The 21,175-nt window shown below is 33.4% G+C and overlaps 4 protein-coding genes and 5 pseudogenes across 9 annotated transcripts, besides 1 other annotated feature; 2 read left to right on the top strand and 7 right to left on the bottom strand.

Annotated features, from left to right (window-relative positions):
• Positions 1 to 7,271: part of a mobile genetic element that runs on past the window's edge.
• TVAGG3_0853080 lies at positions 1,181 to 1,598 on the bottom strand (annotated as a pseudogene). Its single transcript has one exon. A coding segment is annotated over exon 1 (418 nt).
• TVAGG3_0853070 lies at positions 1,784 to 2,422 on the bottom strand (annotated as a pseudogene). The gene has a single exon. A coding segment is annotated over exon 1 (639 nt).
• On the bottom strand, positions 4,597 to 6,206 carry TVAGG3_0853060 (annotated as a pseudogene). Its single transcript has one exon. A coding segment is annotated over exon 1 (1,610 nt).
• Positions 6,246 to 7,071, bottom strand: TVAGG3_0853050 (annotated as a pseudogene). The gene has a single exon. A coding segment is annotated over exon 1 (826 nt).
• A 151-nt stretch (positions 7,272 to 7,422) lies between the features above and the next one.
• On the bottom strand, positions 7,423 to 9,628 carry TVAGG3_0853030 (annotated as a pseudogene). The gene has a single exon. A coding segment is annotated over exon 1 (2,206 nt).
• A 1,046-nt stretch (positions 9,629 to 10,674) lies between these two features.
• Positions 10,675 to 12,449, top strand: TVAGG3_0853020 (spectrin binding; the record flags this gene model as incomplete). Its single annotated transcript, XM_001312232.2, has 1 exon — positions 10,675 to 12,429. The coding sequence occupies one exon, from the start codon at positions 10,675 to 10,677 to the stop codon at positions 12,427 to 12,429; it is 1,755 nt and encodes a 584-aa protein (XP_001312233.1).
• Positions 12,450 to 12,537: 88 nt separating this feature from the next.
• TVAGG3_0853010 (Munc13 (mammalian uncoordinated) homology domain-containing protein) lies at positions 12,538 to 16,004 on the top strand (the record flags this gene model as incomplete). Its single annotated transcript, XM_001312233.1, has 1 exon — positions 12,583 to 15,957. The coding sequence occupies one exon, from the start codon at positions 12,583 to 12,585 to the stop codon at positions 15,955 to 15,957; it is 3,375 nt and encodes a 1,124-aa protein (XP_001312234.1).
• Positions 16,005 to 17,212: 1,208 nt separating this feature from the next.
• TVAGG3_0853000 (protein ubiquitination) lies at positions 17,213 to 18,169 on the bottom strand (the record flags this gene model as incomplete). The annotated part of the gene is made up of 1 exon (XM_001312234.1): positions 17,213 to 18,169. One exon carries the CDS (start codon positions 18,167 to 18,169, stop codon positions 17,213 to 17,215), a length of 957 nt encoding a protein of 318 aa, XP_001312235.1.
• A 268-nt stretch (positions 18,170 to 18,437) lies between these two features.
• TVAGG3_0852990 (regulation of response to stimulus) lies at positions 18,438 to 18,860 on the bottom strand (the record flags this gene model as incomplete). Its single annotated transcript, XM_001312235.1, has 1 exon — positions 18,438 to 18,860. The coding sequence occupies one exon, from the start codon at positions 18,858 to 18,860 to the stop codon at positions 18,438 to 18,440; it is 423 nt and encodes a 140-aa protein (XP_001312236.1).
• Between the last annotated feature and the right edge of the window lie 2,315 nt (positions 18,861 to 21,175).

Below are 21,175 nucleotides of genomic sequence, written 5' to 3'. Positions count from 1 at the left end.
GTAAGTATCTTTAACATCCTTACTTAAACTCTTTGCTGTCTGTACACAATTACGACTGAGATGTTAAAGTGTCTGAGCTTCTTAAGAATTCGACACATATCTTGTTCTCTTGTTCTTTAACAAAGGATGAAGGCAATCATCTAAGATAAGAAGACACTATGAGGTAGATTTTCCAATCGTAGATTGCAATTTCTTCGAAATGTATTCTATCTCTTTCTGTTTGTTTCTGAAGTGTTTCTTCTCTAATATTCTCTGCATTTCCTCATTAGGGTCTTTAACTTAGAATTTATATACTCATTTATAGCATTATACTTCAAAACTCTTCTTTGGTACTTCTTTATCCAATCTACAACTCAGTATCCTTTATACATACTAACTTAGACTTCTTTATAATATCTTTGAACGAATTGACGGTTTGGTCAAATTGACCAGAAGTCGAACAAATAACAACTAACTCATAGAATGGGTTCTTTCTCATCTAGTTCTTGTTGTTTGTGCAGCCATTTTAAGATAAGTGAAAGTCTTACCGACCCAGGTGGTGCAATTAGACCTGTTATACCATTCTGAGCAAATAAGAACTTGTCATGTATAGGTTTATCTGAGCATTTTCTAACTTCCTCTTGTTCTTGTTTAAAACATTCTCAAATTTCTTTGCAATATCAGCAAACTTTTTTCTAACATATTTTTAGAAAAATTAAAATTTTTATCTTTAGAAAATGTCTAGCGATTTCGCTATCTATATTCGAGACAAACTTTTTGACAGCAAAACATCTGTCGACCATAAAATCTTACATAGTGTAAACAAGAAAGGTGAATTTGTTCTAAAGTTCTGTTTCTGGAATATGACAAGAACCATAAAACATTACAAAGAGCAGTCTTAAAATTTGTCAATGACAGACTTGTTGACAGAGATGACGCTCTTTGGAAAGATGAAGTCCAACAAAAGTTCTTAGAATGCAAAGAAGACACATGCGCTGTTCTTGAAGATGAAATAGAAAACAGAATAGAAGAGCTATTAAAGGACAAAGAACTTTTACATAAATTAAGTCTGAGAAATTTGACATAACTCACCAGAGAAGAAGAAGAAGAAGAAAAGAAGAGAAAAAAGATAGAAGAGAAGAAAGAACCTGAACCAGTTCCAGAGAAAAAGAAATTTGACATGTAAAAATAAATTTTATTTTTAGAACATTTCTGGGTCAATGTCAATGTTCTCTTCCTCTTTAGGAGTAAACACTGGCTTAGACTCTAATACTTTTTACCCAATTTACCTTGAATTCTACAACTTTAGACTCATAATATTCATAGTCGTCTGTCTTCTTTGGTTCATAAGGTATAACAAGTTTGTATGCTTGCCTTCTTTAAGGTTTGAGAACCTTCTGTCAAAACTTTCTTTGACTGTTAACAAACCTTCTATGTCTAAGTCTTCAAATTTCGCACCATTTTTAGTCACAATAGCAAACTTAACTGGTTCGATGTTCCAAACTTTGCTGAATGAAGACTTTTCAAAATGGTAGAAGTAAACATTCAAATATGTGAATGGGTCTAGTTCTTCTTTAAGTCCTGACATGTACTTGTTTACTGAAATGAATTTTCGTCATCTTTTCTATCGGATAAAAAAATATTTTTTTTTAAAATTTACTCAGAAAAATTTTCTTTGTATATACACCATTCTGAACATCTAAAAGACTTTTGACATTTGCCAAGAATGTTCGTTTAGAAGCTGCCATATAACCATATTCTTGACAATATTGTTTATTTATTATATAAAGAACTTTCATCTTAATGACACAAAGTCAGTTTCATCTATGAACAGTTCATATACACTCTGTTTGCTTCTAACAATGTTTGTCTCTCTTCGGTATGTGGAATTGTTCTTGGATTGAACTTAGAAATATCTAATGTCATGAAATATGAGAACAAGTGGTTGTAAAAGTCAGATGTCAAATTTCTGCTAAGTCGTCAAAATATTCTGTATCTTGCATATGAGAATCTGACGTTCTGACAACTACATATCTTCTGTCAGAACTTTCTAACTTCATCGGAACAGCATTGTTTGAAACCATAATGAAGTTTGCAACATTTTCACAAACTCTTTGGTCTTTATACTTTCTTTCAACAACTCCAACTTTGTCTGTTATAAGACTCTTCAAAGCATCTGAGTTCAAAACTTTTGTTGTATCTATACTTTGAAGTTCATTGCAAACTATAAGTTTCATATTCTCTATTGAGGAGTTAAACTTGCCACAGATGTTTTCTAAGTTTGTCATATTCGGATTCGAATAACCTTCTAACAGTTTGCACAAAATATCTGTAAAGAATGTGTTCTTACCTGTTCCTTGTTTTCCAATTATAATGAGAGCAGTTTCATTTTTAGCACTTGGATGTTGTAAGATGTTTGCAAACCAACATAAGATATACTCATAAACCTTTTCGTTTCCATTGCATATAATTTCTTTGACATGGTCTAACAAGCTTCTATAATATTTTTCCATTCTACTTGTTCATATTTATATCCAGTGAAGATAGAATAGAAGTTTGGAGAAGGTGTATAGAACTTATACCTCGAACTGAAAAATCTTCTAACTTTGACAATAAGAATCCCAAGCATCTAACATCTTCATTCCAACTTGTACGACTTTTATTTTCTTAAGTTTCTGTCTACATTCTTGTTCTGAACTATTGTTGCTCTTGGTTTGTTAAAGACAACATCACATTCTTTCATGACATAACATTCTGGGGCAGAGTCAACATAAATGACTAAACGTTTCAAATTCTCGACTGCTTTGTTATAGTCTCTAAATGGACACATATTTCTGAATGCTTGGAAAGTCAATAAAAATCTGAAACATCTATTCTGTACATTTTTATAAAAATAAAAAAATAATATTTTTTTTATTCTTGACTTTGTTGTTCCATTTGTTGCATTTGTTGTTCTTGAGCTTATTTGTTGTTGAAGTTGTTCTTGTAATACAATACTTTCACCAGTTGCATCTTCCAATTCGAAACTTTCTGCCGTCATTGACAAATACATCGGACATAAAAGTTTACAGGAACAAAGTTTGCGTCAACTAATGTCAAACGTTATACTTGCCAAAGTGTTTGAGTTCACTAAGGTTGAAAATTCTGCATTCGAATGAACAATAGGCAAACCAGCAGAGAAAGTTTGTTTATACGCATAAGTATCTTTTTGGTCATAATAGTTTCTGTCGACATTCGAATAACACTTTGAACCTAAGTTTGAAACAATATATAAGATTGGTGTGCTTAATGTCAATGGAATAGACATTCCTTGTATGACACCTTTTCCTGTTATAGGAAACTGTTGGTAGTAAAACCAGAAATAAGTTTTGTATTATAGCTCATATCGTTTATAGTAAACTCAGTCGGACATCCAAACATAATGAAACTGCTCTAGTTGCAGCACATGTTACACCCGTACTTAAAGTATTAAATAAGTCAACAAAACCTGTTGTGTGGTATATCTGAGTAAGTATCTTCAAAGGAGTATTTTTTACCATTCACAACAATAAAGTCTTCTGGTGTCAAAAGAGCAAAACAGCTTTAGTCGTCATTGTGTTTAAGGTTAGTTTACAATATCGTCCTTGGGGACTTTGTAAGTTTGTTGTTATAGAATTATATAACTCAGGGTTTTTAGTCGTAATAGTATAAACCATTATGTCTTCTGCCATTTACTTAGCAAATAAATTTTAATGAAATGTTATGGTCGTCAAATATTTTTATAACGTCTGGGAAACTATATTTTAAGTTCAACGTTTCACCTCCTTTCATAACGTATATCTTGTCAATGACATTATATGAAACACCACAGCAACTAATGTCGGGTTCTATTCTTTGATGTTTATATCGTCTGCCTCTCAAAAGTTTCAATAGTTCTTTCAAAACTTCATGAGGTGCAATGACATATGAGTTCACTTTTACAGGGTTGTGGTTCGACCAAGTTTAACATTATACTTAAAGCTTGACAAATCTTCTCCTGAGTTTGAAGTTGTCTTTCAGTTGTTGGTAGTCGTTTCGAATATCTGCAACAGAACTTAAGTCTCTGTTAACTTCAGGATATGTTGGTTCTTTTACAGGAACAATTGTTATACCATCTTCGTCTTCGTATGGTTTCCCCACTTCAACATCTCTGTCTTTGACATTGACAACACACTTTGACTGTTTGTTTGAGTTGGTGAATTTAACTTCACATCTGCCCGCCATTAAACCTTTTGAAACACTTACGCTTCTATTTTTCGGAAATGACATTTTACTTAGAATAAAAAGATGGACGTATTCGGATATCTTATTGAATTGAAGCAGAACAAAGTTTATACTCACAAACAATACAAATACATTGACAGAATAGTTCTTTACACAAACAATGGAAAATGTTATAGAATAGCAGTCTTTGCTGAACCAAAATATTTTCATAAAGCAAAGAAAGTTGGTATAACTGAAATGGTGAAAGTTCTTGAAGCAGACAAAAATATAACTTCAAAACTTACAGATATTACTAAGGAAAGTTTATAATACAATATTATGTCAAAACTGGCGTACTGTCAATATTTGACGGAGAAAAGTCAGTTCAAGAACAACTTACTGACCTGCTGCCAAAATCTGCTCGATGGAAGCTGTCGTTATGCAATCTGAGGAGCCCCAGCAGGTTTCATCGAACGAATCTTCAAAAGAGCATCTTCCGTGAAAAGTGCTATTGGTTTTGTAAACTTCTTTGCTCTCAATTCATCTGGACCGTCTCTGTCACCAGTATATTGTATTTGAACTGTACCAACAGTTGAAATACCACCCATAAAGTCTTCTGAGTCAGCAAATGGAATGCCAAGCCAAAAGTTTGAACGGTCTCCATTTGTATATTGAGTTTTTTGACCTCCTGTATGAGTCCATACTTTCACATATGACATAATAGAATTTTGCATTTCAGGGTTAATGGTTGTTGTGAAGTTGTTGTTAAAGTTCATAGCATCTAATGTCAAGTTGTATGACCTCATATCCTCAACTGTAGAATATTCTTCTCTTGGATAATATTTGCCATCTATGTTTATATGATATTTAATACCAGGGTTGTAGAAACAAGAATAGTCATTTATAGTTCGTCTGAACAGTACAAACATAGTATCTGCATGTTTCATTGCAGTTGTTAAAGCAATATCTGTTCTTGCACCTGCGGCTCCTGGATTTTGGTTTCCAACTTCACCTGCAAAGTCTTTGACAGATATTTGGTGTATAGGGAACATAAGTGGAACTGCAATATATTTGGCAGCTAAAGCATTTGAAATATCTGGGTCCAACATATAGACTGCAAGTCTGCTTTCTATTCTCTTGCATTCAAACTGTTCGCATGTAAACTTAACTGTGTCCCAAGCAGTTCCAGCAGCATTGAAATAATAGTTTACTTCATTGTTGAAGTTTGAGAAACCAAAGTCTAAGTCAACTTTGTCTTTGCAAAATTCGGCGAATGACGTTTGATTTGTTCCCTTTACGTCTGTAATAGTGAATGGGTCTTGTGTTGGTGCAATGACTAAGTTATTTTTGCTTGGAGTAAGTTCGATAGAAATTTTTCCTGCCCAGTTTGGCAAGTATCTTAAAAACCCGAAGATGAGGAAAGATGACAAAGGAACTCTAAGTTTCAGTTTTACTTTAGTGGCAGCAGTTCCATCTGAACCAGAAAGGTTAACATAAACTCCTGGAACGTTAGGGTCAAGTCTTCTTATTTTTTCAATATTTGCATACTGGTCTGTTTGTTCTCTAGCTTGTGGTTGTACTGAGTTTCTCAAAGCGAACCATTCATAGTTTGCCCATGTTACTGTTTGAACTAAGTCAGAGTTAGAATATATCTTATATCCCATGAAAACTTCTGGAGCATATTGGTATCCGACATAGAAAATTCCATTGCAACCTTTCTTGTCAGACAACTTGGCAGAAGGTTTTATTTCAATGTCTTGTTCCACGTATAAGAATGAGTTGTCAATAGAAATAATATGAAACCTGTCGCAAGCAATATCTACTGTTGTTGAAGAACCTTCTCCAAACTCACCTACGTTTCCATAAGAAACAGCAGTTGTATATTCGTAAGTTCCAGGAACTATTTCTGACCTTCTAATGGCATTGTCGCATTCGTTATACCATTCGGAAACATTTCCGTTCATGGCATCCAAAACTGTTGGCGTTATATTCTGAGCGGCGTACATTTCATATGGGTAAAAATATAGAATAGTTGAATTTATTTGTCATAATTGTTTCGGACCAAGCTTTACTTTCTTCCTGACTGAGTTTTTACTCTTCTTTTTCCTTCATTGCCACTACTTTCACTAGATGAAGTTACTTCTTCACTACTTTCACTTTGTTCTACTCTTCTCTTCTTCTTTGGTGTCGCTTTTGTAACTTGCCCTCTGCTTCAAGTTGTTGCATCTTTGCCTCATGTTCACCTAGTATGTTGTAAATTTCACATGTCCTTTTTGCTTTGGGCTCTGGTCGCCATCTCAGGTAACCTAATATCCTAGAAAGATTTGTCATAGTTTGTATTTGAGTCTTCGCTTATTGTTTGCATGACTCTTTCCTGAGTTTCCGGTTCAAGCTCTTCAAACAAAGCTTGTCCATATGGAATAAGCTCGTTTCCAAATATATGTTTTTAGCCATTCTGGTTTTCTTTCCATGTAACCAATAATATCTTTTGTGAATGGGAAAGCTTTTACCAATGTTTCAGTCTTGCGTCATTTATTTCTGTAGTTGGTTTTATTTTGTCAAGGAACATGTTTTTCAATACTAACATTTCATTTGGTACTGTCCATTTGAGTTTTCTTAAATATTCATCCTTCTCAGTTCATTGTCTGCAAAGTAAGTTTTTATGACATTTTGCAAACTTTCGTTTGCAAGGTCATGTACAATAGGTTCTCTTCCTTCTCTCTCCCTAACTTTCTTTCTAAACTCTTCACCAAATATACCATCTCTATGGTTCTGTGTAGTTCTTTGAGATAAATGTTCTAGAACGTCAGGTGTTATATTTCCATCAGCCATGTTCATTTCATACTGGTCCAAAATATCTGCATCTTTCATATCTTTCAATGGCATTAAAGCCGCGCTGAAAATACCGTTATATCTGGTTCACCATTCACTTCCATTGCGTCTACAACTTCTTGGAATTGAGGTTGTAAGTTTATGAACCACCTATCCGGATTAGCTTTATGACCCCATTTCATTGTAGTTCCATAGTCTGCAGAAACAAAAGTAGGTTTGTTTCCATATTGGTTAGGTTCTGAATGAACTTTAAACAATGTTTCATTTCTATATGTTTTGTTGAAATTTAACCTTTTATTTTCACCGAGTTCAGCCAAAGATTGAACGTTATATGGTCGTAAGTAAAAAGGATTATTGTATTTGCGTACATTTTCTTTCAGTACTTCCATTCTATGCTGAATATTTTCATCTGATGTTGGAGTCTTTTGTATGTCGGTGAACATTTTTCGATATTCTTCTACTATGTCAGCCGAATTTTCTTAGACTCTTGGAAAGATTCCATATTCACCTCATACTCTTGTTGAGGGTCAAGATTTTTCGGCTGTTCCAAATCTTCATCTAGTTCTGTGAAGTTAGTTTCCAAAGGAGGGACTTGTTCGTTTCCTTCAGGCTCTTCTAGCTGTTGTTGCTGAACTATTTCTTCCATGTCTGGTTGTATCTGAACTTCTTCCTGTTGAGTTTCTTGTACCTCATCTGCTGGCATTTCATATATTCCGAGACCGTTTTTAACAAGTTCCCTATCTAAGTCATCCGGACTCATAAACCTTTCTTCTTTTGTTCCGTCTCTATTTTTTACGCGTTTCATGAAGAGAGTTGAATTATCATTTAGCTCTGACATCAAATATCTCGGAGTAAATTCATCCATGTCATTTGGATGATATGCTATTAAATCATATCCCTTAGCGAGCTTGTATTTTCCAGGTTTGAGATTATATCCGATTTGATGCTGAGCCATAAAGCTAAATAGGTTCGGGTCAGTATTTCCTTCCTTGAACTTTCTAATAGCTTCTTTATATCTGTCACTAAAGTCAAGAGTATCTGGGTAACCATAATCTTCCTTAAGCATTTTTAAGAATTCTTGGTTTCCTTTTTCTCTACTTCTTTTATGTCCTTGCTCTGTTTGTGGTTGTTGTTGTGCAGGGTTTTGAACTGATGGTTGTTGTGCTGGTTGTGGAGGTGGTTGTTGTGCTGGTTTTGGTTGTGGTGCTGGATTTTGAACTGTTGGTTGTTGTGCAGGGTTTTGAACTGTTGGTTGTTGTGCAGGGTTTTGAACTGTTGGTTTTGGTTGTTGTTGTGGTGCTGGATTTTGAACTGTTGGTTGTTGTGTTGGTTTTGGTGCATGCCTGTGTCTGTGTCCATGTGACGATGTAAATGTTTTAGGTAGTCCTGGTGCAGGTGCTTCTCTTGGAGGGTTTGGTGGTATATAAGTTCCACCAGCTGGCACATATGTTCCATCTGCAGCGTAATGTCCTACCTGACTTTTCGTTCTTAAGAAAGCATTTACTAGGTCTGTTTTGGTCTGTTGTAACTCTTTTTCTTGACTTTCCACAACAGTTGCTCTAACGGCGTCATAGGCACTTTGAACTGCCTGTCTCGTTGCTGCATCTGTTATTTTCGTCATATTTTGTGCTACTTCTCTTAACTCTTTGTCGAAACCTTCAGACTTCAGTTTCTTTCCAGATGAGAAGTCGTTCACTAGTTTCACCTTACCATGAAGAGCTTCGAAGGCGTTCTTAAAGTCAGCATTCATTAAAGCTTCATTTGAACTGTCTTCATCCGCTTGTATTTTTGTCCTTATTGACCCTATAAGTTGGGCTGCTTTAGCGTTGGCTTGGGCATCTAACCAGTCATTATTAGCTTTTATATATTCTGCACTTTTCATTGCCTTTTGCATGGCTGCGTCGTTATTTTTACTTTCTTGTGCTAAGTTTTCATACTGTACGGTTTGGTTTTGCAACTGTAAAAGTTTTTCTGCCTTTACATTTGCTTCAACTTCTTTTTTATACTCATCGCTATCCATATATGTCTTCATGGCTTTTTGTTTTATCTCTTCATCTTTCAGTACTTTATATTGAGTAGTATGGTTTTTCAAATTTACAACATCTTGTTCCATTTTTGCTACTTCTGCTGCTTTTTCTGACACTTTTTTCGCATATTCCTCTGTACTTAGTTCTTTCAGTTGTTCTTCTTTCTTCTTTTTCTCTACGTTTAACTCATTGAGTTTCTTTGTGTGTCTGTCATATTCTAGTTTCTTTTCGTTTTCACTTATTTGTTTCTGTATGTCTATGTTTGACTTTTTGACATCTGTTATTTGATTTTTGAGTGAACTCAAATTCATTTGACTTTGAGGGTTATAAGCTGTTCCGTCTGCAGCTCCACCATAGCCTGCCATTTTCGCTAAAAGTGCCGCTCTTAAACCTCCACTCTGTGCACCAATAACTCGGTTTAAAAGCATAGGGTTGCTTGACATTTGTTGCAACATAGTGGGGTCATTCATCATTTGTTGTTGCAACTGTTGTTGTGGTGTCAGTTTTACTATTGGATGTTTCAATGCTCCCTTCCTCTTACGTATATTCTTACGTAACTTACGTGGCATTTTAAGTGAAGTTAAAAAGCGGTTTTCGACAGATGTTTATATGACACTTTTTGTTCAGCACAAAAAACTACTCGGTCAAAGTGTTGTCAGTTTTGTAAAATAACCGTCCTATCTCATTCTATAAGGGGGAAAAGGCTTCTCAAAGTATACTTCCTTGGAACGCCTGTAACTTTTCCTGTAGCGACGATAGACCCTTACTTGTCCGGACAAAGTTATACTATTTTGAGTGCTCTACAAAAAAGTCAACGGCTGGCTTGTCCTCAGAAATTTTTTATGGGCTAGAGGGCGCAACGCGCCTGGAAGCCCCACTACCTTTTTTTGTGTAACATTAAAATTTGTTATGCATAATACATTTTAGCTATTATTGATTTTTTTTAATTTTCGAGAAATTGAATAGTGAGTCCGATAGAGAAATTTTTAAAAATCCTAGTGCCTCATAGAAGTAATTTCCCTCGTCTCCCATACTTCCAAATGTATGCATATGACATAAACTTTTATGCATTACACAAGTGGCCAATAATATCTATAGAGTAAAAAATTAGAAATTTAATTTTTTTATATGATAGTTATATTTCAGATTTGCGAGCGTAACTTTTTTCTCCATGGCATACTTGTTTTAAGAGCAAATGATCAAAATCGTCCTTCAATTATTGAAGGAGCTGATATCTTTTGAAAATTGAATTGAAAGGGTATTCAATTTTCAAATTTCCTCTCAATTTTGGAAACATATCAACTCTATGAATTAACAATTATGTGCCTTCACAGTTTATCAGTCATATAAGGTGCTTATAAAGAAAAAAGTTACGCTCGCAAAATATGTTTTTATATAGATTTCACATAAAATAATTATGTAATTTCTAAAAAGAATCTTTTTGTTCTTGAATATTAAAGTGTATTGTAGTTTAAAAAGTTTTAAATATGTTGCTAAAATTTAAGGTTTATAGCTCATGTCTAGCATGACTTCTTCGTATGCGCAAAAAATCTGACACGTAAGGGTATCCTTAAGAAGGCATTCAGAAAATAAATTTGCCTGCAATTTTGGAAAGATGGAATATGTTAAGTTTGATTGCCCGATGATTCGGAGAATCAATAACTTGAGTACGCATGAAAAATTTGTATTATCAATCAATAATGTCGAGCTCTTAATCAATAAATCTGTTGCAGTTGCAATTTCAGAAAAAATTTCCGACAAATTCCAATTAGATAAAAGCATTTCAAAAATAAGCATTATCACTGAAATAAGATCTCCTAAAGCATTAAATATATTAAATGAAATACTTCAAAATGGAAAAGCAGAATTTGAAAATGATCAAATACTTTTGGTTGATCTTTTACATATTGGAATCGATCTAGATATACAAGAATTAATTTCTTTATATAAACAGTACGTCATTGATGAAACAAAAATAGACGAAGATAATTGCATTCATTTGCTCGAATTTTATATACAAATTTCATCAGAGGAAAAGATAACAGAATGTGTTGATTTTATTTCCTCACATTTTTATTCAATTGATGAGAATGAACTCATAAAAAAATCGAAAACACTTGGATTCGAAATTCTTCAAAATATAATAAGAAATGAAAAGCTTGTTATAGATGATGAAGATTCTATTGCCAGTAGCATCATATCTCTTACCAAAGAAAGCGAAATTTTCTATCCACTTCTTGAATACATTAAATTCGAGTTTTGTAGTGAACAAATTTTGGATGAATTACAAAATTTAACTAATGAAAATAACTGCATTTATATTGTCAAATCCTTCCATGATTCTTTGGTAAGAGCAAAAATGACCTGTCCAGAGAATCCCCGCTTCATTGGCTCAAAAGAAATTCTATCGAAAATCGATACACTGAAAAATTCTGATGATATAAGTGAAATTTATAAATTCTTTGATAATTTATCAAAAGAAAGTCGAAGAAAGATGATTTCGAAAGCCATTCAAGAAGGTCTCTGCCAAAAGAATTTTCATGGCTTTACTATCTTCCATATTGCAATTCTAGATGGAAATCTTAAACTCGTTAAATACTTAATATCGGTTGGGGTTGATAAAGATGCAAAAGCAAATATAAGAGCTTTTCTATTACATTTTGGTGATGAAGATGAAAGTATTCTTGAAGGCATTAATGATGTTTTGGATAATGAAGAAATTCATCCATTGCATTTTGCTGCGGCTTCACAAAATCTTGAAATTGTTCAATATCTTATCTCTATTGGAGCTGATAAAAATGCAAAAACTGCATTTGATGTTACTCCACTTCATGTTGCTGCCGCCTCAAATAATCTTGAAATTGTTCAATATCTTATCTCTATTGGAGCTGATAAAGATGCAAAAGCAGTTTCTGGTGTTACTCCTTTCCATTGCGCATTAGTTTCTAAAAAACTTGAAATTATTCAATATCTCAATTCAATTGGAGTTGACAAAGATGCAAAGTTTGATAATAGATTTATAGACTTTCTTCAACTTAATGATAAAGATGAAACTAAATATATTTTTGAAGTTGCATCTAATAAAGCTCCAAAGACTGATGATGGAATGATCTCATTACATTTGCTTGCTTCAGACATGCATTCATTCAATGAAGAGTTAGCAAAATACCTCATTTCAATAGGAGCTGATAAAAATGCAAAATCAGAAAATGGATATACCCCATTGCATATTGCATCAAAATTTGATAATCTTGAAATGGTTGAATATCTAATCTCTATTGGAGCTGATAAGAGCATTAAAACAAAAGATGGAAAGACACCTCTATCCGTTGCAACTGATAGAGTTAGAGAATATCTATCAAGTTTATGATCTCATAAATAGGAATAAATATTTTTTATATTTATTTTTGATAAATCGAATTTTACATGAAGGTTAACGATTTTTATTTGAACTCAAATTCAAAAATTTGACTGAATTGTCAAAAAAAAGTTCTTTTCCAATTTCTGTTTCAAGTCAATACTCATGGAGAACAACATGTTTGAGGAGCTCCTTGAGATGGCAAATGAAATTGTAGAAGGTGCTAATAATGAAGAGCAGATATCAGAAGAAAAATCTTTAGAAAAAGGCAAAGCAAATATTTCAACTTTTCTGAGAAATTTATCACCATTACACTATGAATTATTAGTTCACGACATGGCTGTTCCACTGTTTGGAACGCTTTTTGACTCCGAAACCGGTGCTTTGACGCCATTTGGAGCAGTTTTCGCAGAAGATTTTTCCATCATTAGTCAGGACGTTCCAGTCTATATGTCTTATTTTTCTAAATACTCGAGAGCTCCTAGCCTGAACCGTCTTGGTGAAGAAACAATGACTCCTTTGTCATTATTCAAATTTCTTCAAGCTATATTTGAATCGCCAGGCACCCTATTGCCTGCATTACAATCAGAACAGCCTGTTCTCTCCAGTTTTATTGTCATAGTTTTTTCTAACATCCGAACATTAGCTTCAAAAATCACTTTTTTTGATGTTTACATGGAAATTAAGTCGATTATTGATAGTGTTGAGGCTGAAGATAAGACTTTCATTACAGATATTGTGGAAGATGCCCTTGGAGAAGCTTCATTGACTTCATACATCGGCAGAGGCACCAAATACTTATCCGATGAAGTCAGAGCATATGTTATAAAAGAGACAGGCGCAACCCAACAAATTCTTGATGAATTACAATCAAAAATCGGACATACAACAAATTATCTCATGTTCAATACATATTTGCATCAACAGGCGAATACATACGAATCTACATGGACTAAATCATTTAGTTCCACAAAAGAAATGTTCAAAGATGCCGAACAAAACTTAATATCTTTATCTCAAAAAGTTGGAGAGATGATAGCCAAATCTCCGCCAACAGGGAACATCCACTTCAGAATCAAAGTCACCTGGGATCAGAAATTCCAAAATACTCAAGTTAGCAACTCCGCTTTTGTCGAATTTACATATCTCGGCTATACAATACGCGCTAGCTTGTCATCAGGCTATGCAGAGTTTGCACTACCATTTTATGACAAACCACAAGACATTTCTGGAACAATTTACTATATTTCGGAAAAAAGAAAAGATACTCCATTCCAAGTAGCAGATGCTAATGCTTATAGAGTACTGTATACATTTCTAATATCAGGAGTATCAAAAGATTACACAAAAACAGAGAAATTCAAAAAACATGGAAAATTAATCAGTATTTTATGCGGAGAAGTGAATATTGGTGCAATAATCATGAAGTCTGATGGTGTTCCTATCAACCAATCTCAGATTTCGGACGATTCTGTCGATCTTTACGTTTTATTAGATTATATGACTACGAAACTAGTAATTGATTGGACAAGAACGTCAGGAAGAATGTCCTTAGTCCCTCCGCAAGACTTTTTCATTGCTATAATCGATTATTCCATGAGACATGCGATACCTGCCACAACTGTCTTTGTTTTGATTCTCCGGAAGCTCTACGAAGGATGGTGTGATGCCGAAAGTTACTTAAACGCATTCACTGTCTTGTTTATGGTCACTCGGAACGCAATAGAGTTATGTAAGTCAACGGAAACAGTTAAAGACACTTTCAATGGCATTGTAAACGATATGCAAAAGAAAGTGCCCCTCGAGCTCTACAACAGACTCAAAAATCCAGTAAGATACGAAAAATCAAGCCTCATGTCACTTTTAACTTTGACAGGCCTTATCGTTGATTCTGATTTCAGAACTTTACTTGACAAATTTTTGAAAGAAGCGAAATCGTACTTTGTAAAGTCGATATTCGTCACCCTTAAGCCAGTAGAGTCAGACAGCCCAACAACAGACGAAGCGATGGTTTTGTGGGAATACGTGAAGGGATACAAGCGAAATACAAGGAATTCAACCGCATCTACAGGAAGTATTGAAGGATTGAATGATCCGAAGAACTTTACCTTCAGTGTTACTGGTTTGGCTGATTCTATGTCAATTATTTCGCAGAGAAGTAAATTTGTCAAAACTTATTACGAAAACAACGTAGTTCCTGCAGATTTCAGAACGATATCCGGCGATACTGAGTTATTCCAGACTCTTTCCATCTATTTGGTGAAAGTTTTCCTGAAATTGCCGATACAATTAAATGACAAAGCTCTTTTTAAGTTTGTATTAGCATATCGAGAAGTTTGGGAGTTCCTTAAGTTCGGCCCCGAGTACAGCCCTTACAAACTGTTTTTCGACATTGTTTTGGAGTGGATTTCCTCAATTTCCGGGAGATTGATCGAATGGACGCAAAGAGCAGTCGACATCGACACATTCGAAGTTGACAATGACAGCGAGATGACTTCCACTTCAATTGGAGACTTAATGACGATGTTTTCCCAATCATTTTCTTTTGTCAAGTCATTGAAGTGGAAAAACAAGAATATCGTTGAGATCATACTTACGTACATCGCATCCTGTGATGGTTGCTTAAGGTTGTACACGAAATTATTGACTTATCGGATCATAAAATATTTTCCTAAAGATATAATCGTCAAAACTACCGATAACCAATATGTTTTGTCCGCGATGAAGCAAGTTGAGAGCTACAACATCGAATCCGCGACTCCTCAGCAGATGTATGTGATGATCAACGATTTTTCCATGATCAAACCGAAATGGGAGTGTTTTGTCCAGAATTTCCGACCATTAATCGGTGCAGCGCCTGTCCCAGAACATCTATTAGACCCTGTCCCATATGTCTACGATATAATGAATGTAATTCCGTCACTTTTTTCATCGTTAATTGAATACGAAGTTTATGACTATGTTTCCAAGCGATTATGGGTCGAGAACTCATCATTTAAGAAGATCTTTATCAAGAAGGCATCGAAGAAAGTATTACATCCTGAGTTCAGCAGCCGCGGATCAATGTTTTTCAATGATTTGTTCGAAAAATGCACCCAATTCATTGAAACAAGAGCCGACCAATTAGTTAACCACATCAGCAAAGAGAACATGATGTCAATGCTCGGTGGTTTCTTCAGTGGTTTGGACGCGGGATTGATGAATCTGATGATTTCTGAAGAACCGATAAAACACAAAAGAATTGTGACAATTATGAATTTCATCCAGGATGTTTTGGCAACATTGTTTGAGCCGATGAAAGATAATTTCGGTGTAACTGCTTCTTTGTACGTGAAGTGGGCGTGGAGATCGAAATTGTTGCTGGACAACATCAACATTGAACCTCTCAACTCTGTGACAAAAATGAATACTGAGTCTGGTCAAAGAGGTTTGATTTTTTATATATTGAGTAGATCGTATACAAATGATAGATACTCTGTGTACTCTGCACAACAGAGAGATTTGACTTATATAGGAATGAGATTCTCTTCTTTATTATAATTTTTTATTTTATTTGTTTTATTTTTTATTTATTATAAAAATTACGGTTTTTTTTTATTTTTTTTTGTATTTTCCTTGGGCACAAAGTTATAACATTTATTATAATATATTTTATAATTTTCCCGAAAAACTTAATCTGATATTAGAGTAGGTGCCAAAAGTGCTTACTCTTAAATAACCGTCGGATTTCCGGGTGAAATCGTGAAAATGAAAATAAACTATATGATAACTTTTTCCCCATTATATTCTTGTGGAAAAGTGACAAATAGCAACTTTGACCCTCTCTCATCTGATATTATGCGATTAAAAGAGTTTTATCGCCTTTTAGACCCAGAGTTCCAATAAAAATGAAGCTAACGAACCTCCACTTCAGAAAGCAGCAATCAATAACAGCAAAGAAACAGCAAAAGTTCTTATTTCACATGGTGCAGATATCAAAGCTAATAAGGTAAAAAAGATGATCAAATATAACTCAATTTTTCGCCTTTTTTTTTCAATTAAAAATTATATCAACTAATATCAAGATAAAAGTGCTTTGATATTACCACTCTTTATGATAAAAGTTAGTTTATCGGCTTTAAAAAGGCAGGGTTTTCATTCTGGAGCTCCAAGCGAAGCGCATGAGCCCGTGTCAATGCAGAAAAAAGTGAAAAATTGAGTGAATTTTGATCGTCTTTTTTACTATTTTTCCACTCTAGAATGATCCGCTAATAATTAATTTGGAAAAACTTTACATCAATTTGTTCTTTTCTGTCAAGGCATTAATGATGATTATTGAGATAATGATGACAGTAATGATGACCATATTTATGATCAGAGTGATAATGATGTCAGTGACGATGACATTAATGATGATAGTAATGACGATGACAATAATGAATAAGTATGGTGCTCTATAAAAATGAAACATTTCATTCTGTAAAATAAAGTTAAATGATTCATGTTCAAACAATAATTAAGCATGTATAAGCTTTTGGCAATTATTATCATCATCAAAAAAAAGTAATCGCAACTAAAAACATAAAAATTAAATTATATATAAGTTTTTGCAAAAGAATTGGAATTATCTAATGCTGAACAATATTTGAAGATTTTATGTTACATCCATGAAGGGGCCAATAAAATGTCTGAAATTTTTGCTTCTAATTTGAGTGCTTACAATAATTATTGTGAACAAAAATTTGCTTCCACGCATTCAAATTTTCCGCATTTTTAAAATAATTATTCCGTTTATTTCATTTACGAAATGTTTATATTATTTTGTGCAACCATATCTTGTTAATACTTCACGTGATCGATATTTTTCAAATCTGTCTGCAAAACTTAATGGGGTGTCCTCATAATAGTCTTTGGGGCTTTTGTCAATATTCGGTTGTTGTAAGAGATATTCGCAAACGTGGGGATTGTTACTAAGAGCAGCCCAATGAAGTGGAGTTTGTCCATTACAATTTCTTTCATTGACGTCAACGAATCTCAATGAAAATTTAACACCTTCTACGTTTCCATTTTTACTAAAATTATGAAGAATTGTTTCATTGCGATTATTTCGGATTTTAAGATTTGCTCCATATATATGAAATAATTTAACTAACTTTAAATTATTTTCTTTTGATGCACGAAATATCATATCAAATGCAAAAGTATTATCTCTAACATCATAATAACCTTCATCAACGGAATATTTAATTGTATATAAATCTCTTTCTTTTACTGCTTTTTCTAGAATATAATAAATTTGATGATAGTTCTTGGTTATTTTCTTTAAATTTTTTAATGCATTTGTGTTTTGTTCACTTGTTTCTGTTTTTTCTGGAATAAAATTTTCATAATTTCTAATTATTTTGTCTTTTGTTCGGAGTTCTGCTTGTAATTGGGTAATTCTAGAATCATACCCTTGAATTATTGTGTTTACTGCTCTTAATAGTTCAGAATAAAATGGAAAACATAAGAATTCTCCTAAAAATTTTAAAATAGACATAATTGATGGTAAATCGTTGACCTTGTCAAGATGTGTATGTTCAAGCATCTTTATTTTATATCGTTTTCCAAAAAAGAAAGAAACAATGTCGAAAAATGATAAAAATTGTTCTTGGTTAAGTTTTGAGATATCTAAAACTTTAATTAGTTGATCTAGTGTTCTTAATTCAATCCACTCACTATCTTCACACCATTCATCAATGTGATTTGCATAATATTGATGGTCGAAACTCATTAAAAAAAATGCCAACAATTACACATATTTGAAAATCTATTATTTGGGAGAATTGTAAAAAATGAAACCTCGATAAATGTGAAAAAAAATTTGCAAAAAATTAACGTGTCAAAATCTAAAAGTCCATACAACAAGTAAATCGTCGCCACCAGCTGCGGTTTCATGTGTAATTATTTCAGTAATAGCAAGTGATCTATAATTTATATTTATTAAACACAAAAACTTAGTAAACTCTGATTTCTCAAATTAATTTCATTTACATACTATTCTATATGAGAAATGATTGTGTGATTTCAGTGTTGATGATTCTGCATTGACATGTATGGGAGTCGCAGGGGTATATCACTTTAGGGTTAAGAAGACATTCAGATATGATTTTACGAATGAAAGAGATAGTCCTATTCTCGATGATTACACCACATCTGAGATGATCACAGATGAAGAAGATAGAACTCTCGACGTTCTCCACGCACTTAAGGATGTTGATCGTTGTCCATGAAGAACAGTTTGCAAACGCATATTGTTTGATGTTCATCACGGAGTCGTAGAGTCTGTGGAAGATTAAAAAAATTATCTTTGAAGCCGGATGGAAGCAGAAGAGGACTATCTCTGACTTGTTGTAAAGAGCTCCGACATTAACTGCAAAATAGTCACTTCGTGGACACTCAATGATAGAGCGAGAGAAGAACATCCCTCGAAGAACAAGTTACTGATGTTTTGCAGAGAGTAGCCTTCTGGAATTGTGAACTTGACTTGATTTATGAATCCTTTGAAGACGTAGTCTGCCATATACTCTGTTTGGAATTGTGAACGTTGTGATGTTCGTGTTCTCGAAGCAATTAGATCCGATCTGTTCGACATTTGGAGGGAGTGTGATATACGAAAGATTTTTGCATTTGCTGAAGCAGCCCATCCAATAGATTTCAGATTAGAGTCAGTTAGAAATGTAATATTAGTTATTCCAGTGTTCGCAAAAGCATAAGTTTCAATAATCTCTAACGACGATGGGAAAGCAATTTCCCTTAATGATAAGCAATCCACGAAACATGATTTATGAATCAATGTAATATTGTTTGAGAAAATAATATTTTTGAAATTCTTGCATTTGCAAAAAGTTTTATCTCTAATTACTGTATTTTCGCATTCAGAAAATTCGATTGTTTCAAGACTCGTGCATTCGTAAAAAACTGAACCAAATATTGCTTTTAGTTTATTTCCGAATTTAATCGTTCTGATTGCACATGAAACAAAGGCGTTCGAGTTGATTACTTCAAGTGAATTCGGAAAAAATATATTTGTTAGATTTTTGCAGTAAGCGAATGCTTCTGAATTTATAGTCTTAAGCTTTGATTCTCCATCATAAATTATAGATTATTAATGGCAACACTGTTATCATTTATTTCAACATCTTCTGGAATTGTATATGATTCTTTCTCGCTCAGACGTAAAGACAGAACTTTTCTTGAATAATACGTTAGATTTTGATCATCTAGAATGAATTGAGATCCTTCCACAAAAGTAATGTTGGTATGCGGGGAGAAACATCTACTCCCTGGACTTATAACTGATCTTGGATAGTTACAGCAAACAGATTAAAACAAGATGCAAAAGTATTGAGGCTAATATTTTTTAATGTATTAGAAATATGTATTCCATAAAAACATATTGAGCTAATTACAATGACTCCATTCTCTATAGTAATTTCATTTAGGCCTTTATAACCTTGGAGATGTCCATAACCAAAACTAAATCTCTCAGTTTCATTGTAAAAGATAAACTTGGTTCAACAGCTCTTCATTATGCACCAATAAAAAAATTAAAAGCATCAAATTTATTGCATTGAATGGTGAAATCATCTTTGAAGGAGTCACATTGAAATCAAGTTCATGATTTGATTCAATATTTGTAATTTACAAAAATTTTTGCAATTGAACTTGAAAAGTATCTAATCATTTCCTATATATTGAAAATTAATATTTCATATTTTACCATTCATATTTAAAATGGATGATTTCCAAACTGCGAAAGAGGCATTCACTCGCGGTCAATATGGAAAATCTGCTGGAATATTTGAAAAACTAGTACAAGATCAAAAAGATTTTACAAAATCAGCAATAAATAAAGCAAATTTATTCATTTCAAAAAAGAGTACTAGACGAAACAAATGACTTTTCGAATATTTCAGTAATTGGTTTAACAACGTTTATTTTTTGTTGACATTTTCACTTTCATTTATTTTCTTCCTCTCTGTTCATTTATTTTTAAATCGGTTTCATTTATCATTAAATAAAAATTAGAATATAAGTGATGAAATATATTTTTTAATTAATATTAAATCAGAAATGGCGGCAGGATTCTTTAAAAAATTATGGGATGGAATTAAGAAAGCTGCAGGTTGGGTTCATAAAAATATTATTAAACCTGTTGCAAACTTTTTGGCACCAGTAGCGAAAACGCGCAGGAACTATCATAGGTGGAGTATTAGGTACTAAAGCAGGTAATCGGCGATGGGAGCACAAGCAGGTAACGCAATTGGTGAATTGCTGAAGGAATACTTAATAAAATAGGAGGTAGATAGTGGAAAAATAAATAAATATTATTTTTATCTTAGTATTGGTTGAAGTCTTTGATAAACTTTTCTCCTTTATTTAATATTTCTCTTATTGGGGCGGCTTTTGGTGTTATTGATTCAGCAACGTCACTAATTGCTTCTTTATTCTTAAAATATCCAATTTGCTCTTTCTTCATTGTTTCCCAAACTTTATGCGCTCTCTCTTTTACTTTATCCCACAGTTTCTTAAAGAATCCTGCAGCCATAGTTGATTATTTCATTAAAATTAAAAATTCATTTTCATCTTTTAATTTCGATTTTTTATTTTATTAATAAATGACGACTAACTATTTGGTGCCAAACACTAAACCGATTAATGGAAATGTGTTTCATTCATTCGAAAAGATAAATGAAATATTTGCAAAGAATGACGGTAGAAGATTTAATAGAGAACA

This window comes from Trichomonas vaginalis, chromosome VI (assembly GCF_026262505.1).
Source record: "Trichomonas vaginalis G3 chromosome VI, whole genome shotgun sequence".
NCBI lineage: Eukaryota > Parabasalia > Trichomonadida > Trichomonadidae > Trichomonas > Trichomonas vaginalis.
Note: the sequence above shows the minus strand (reverse complement) of the source record. Positions and strands in the feature narration are given on the sequence as shown.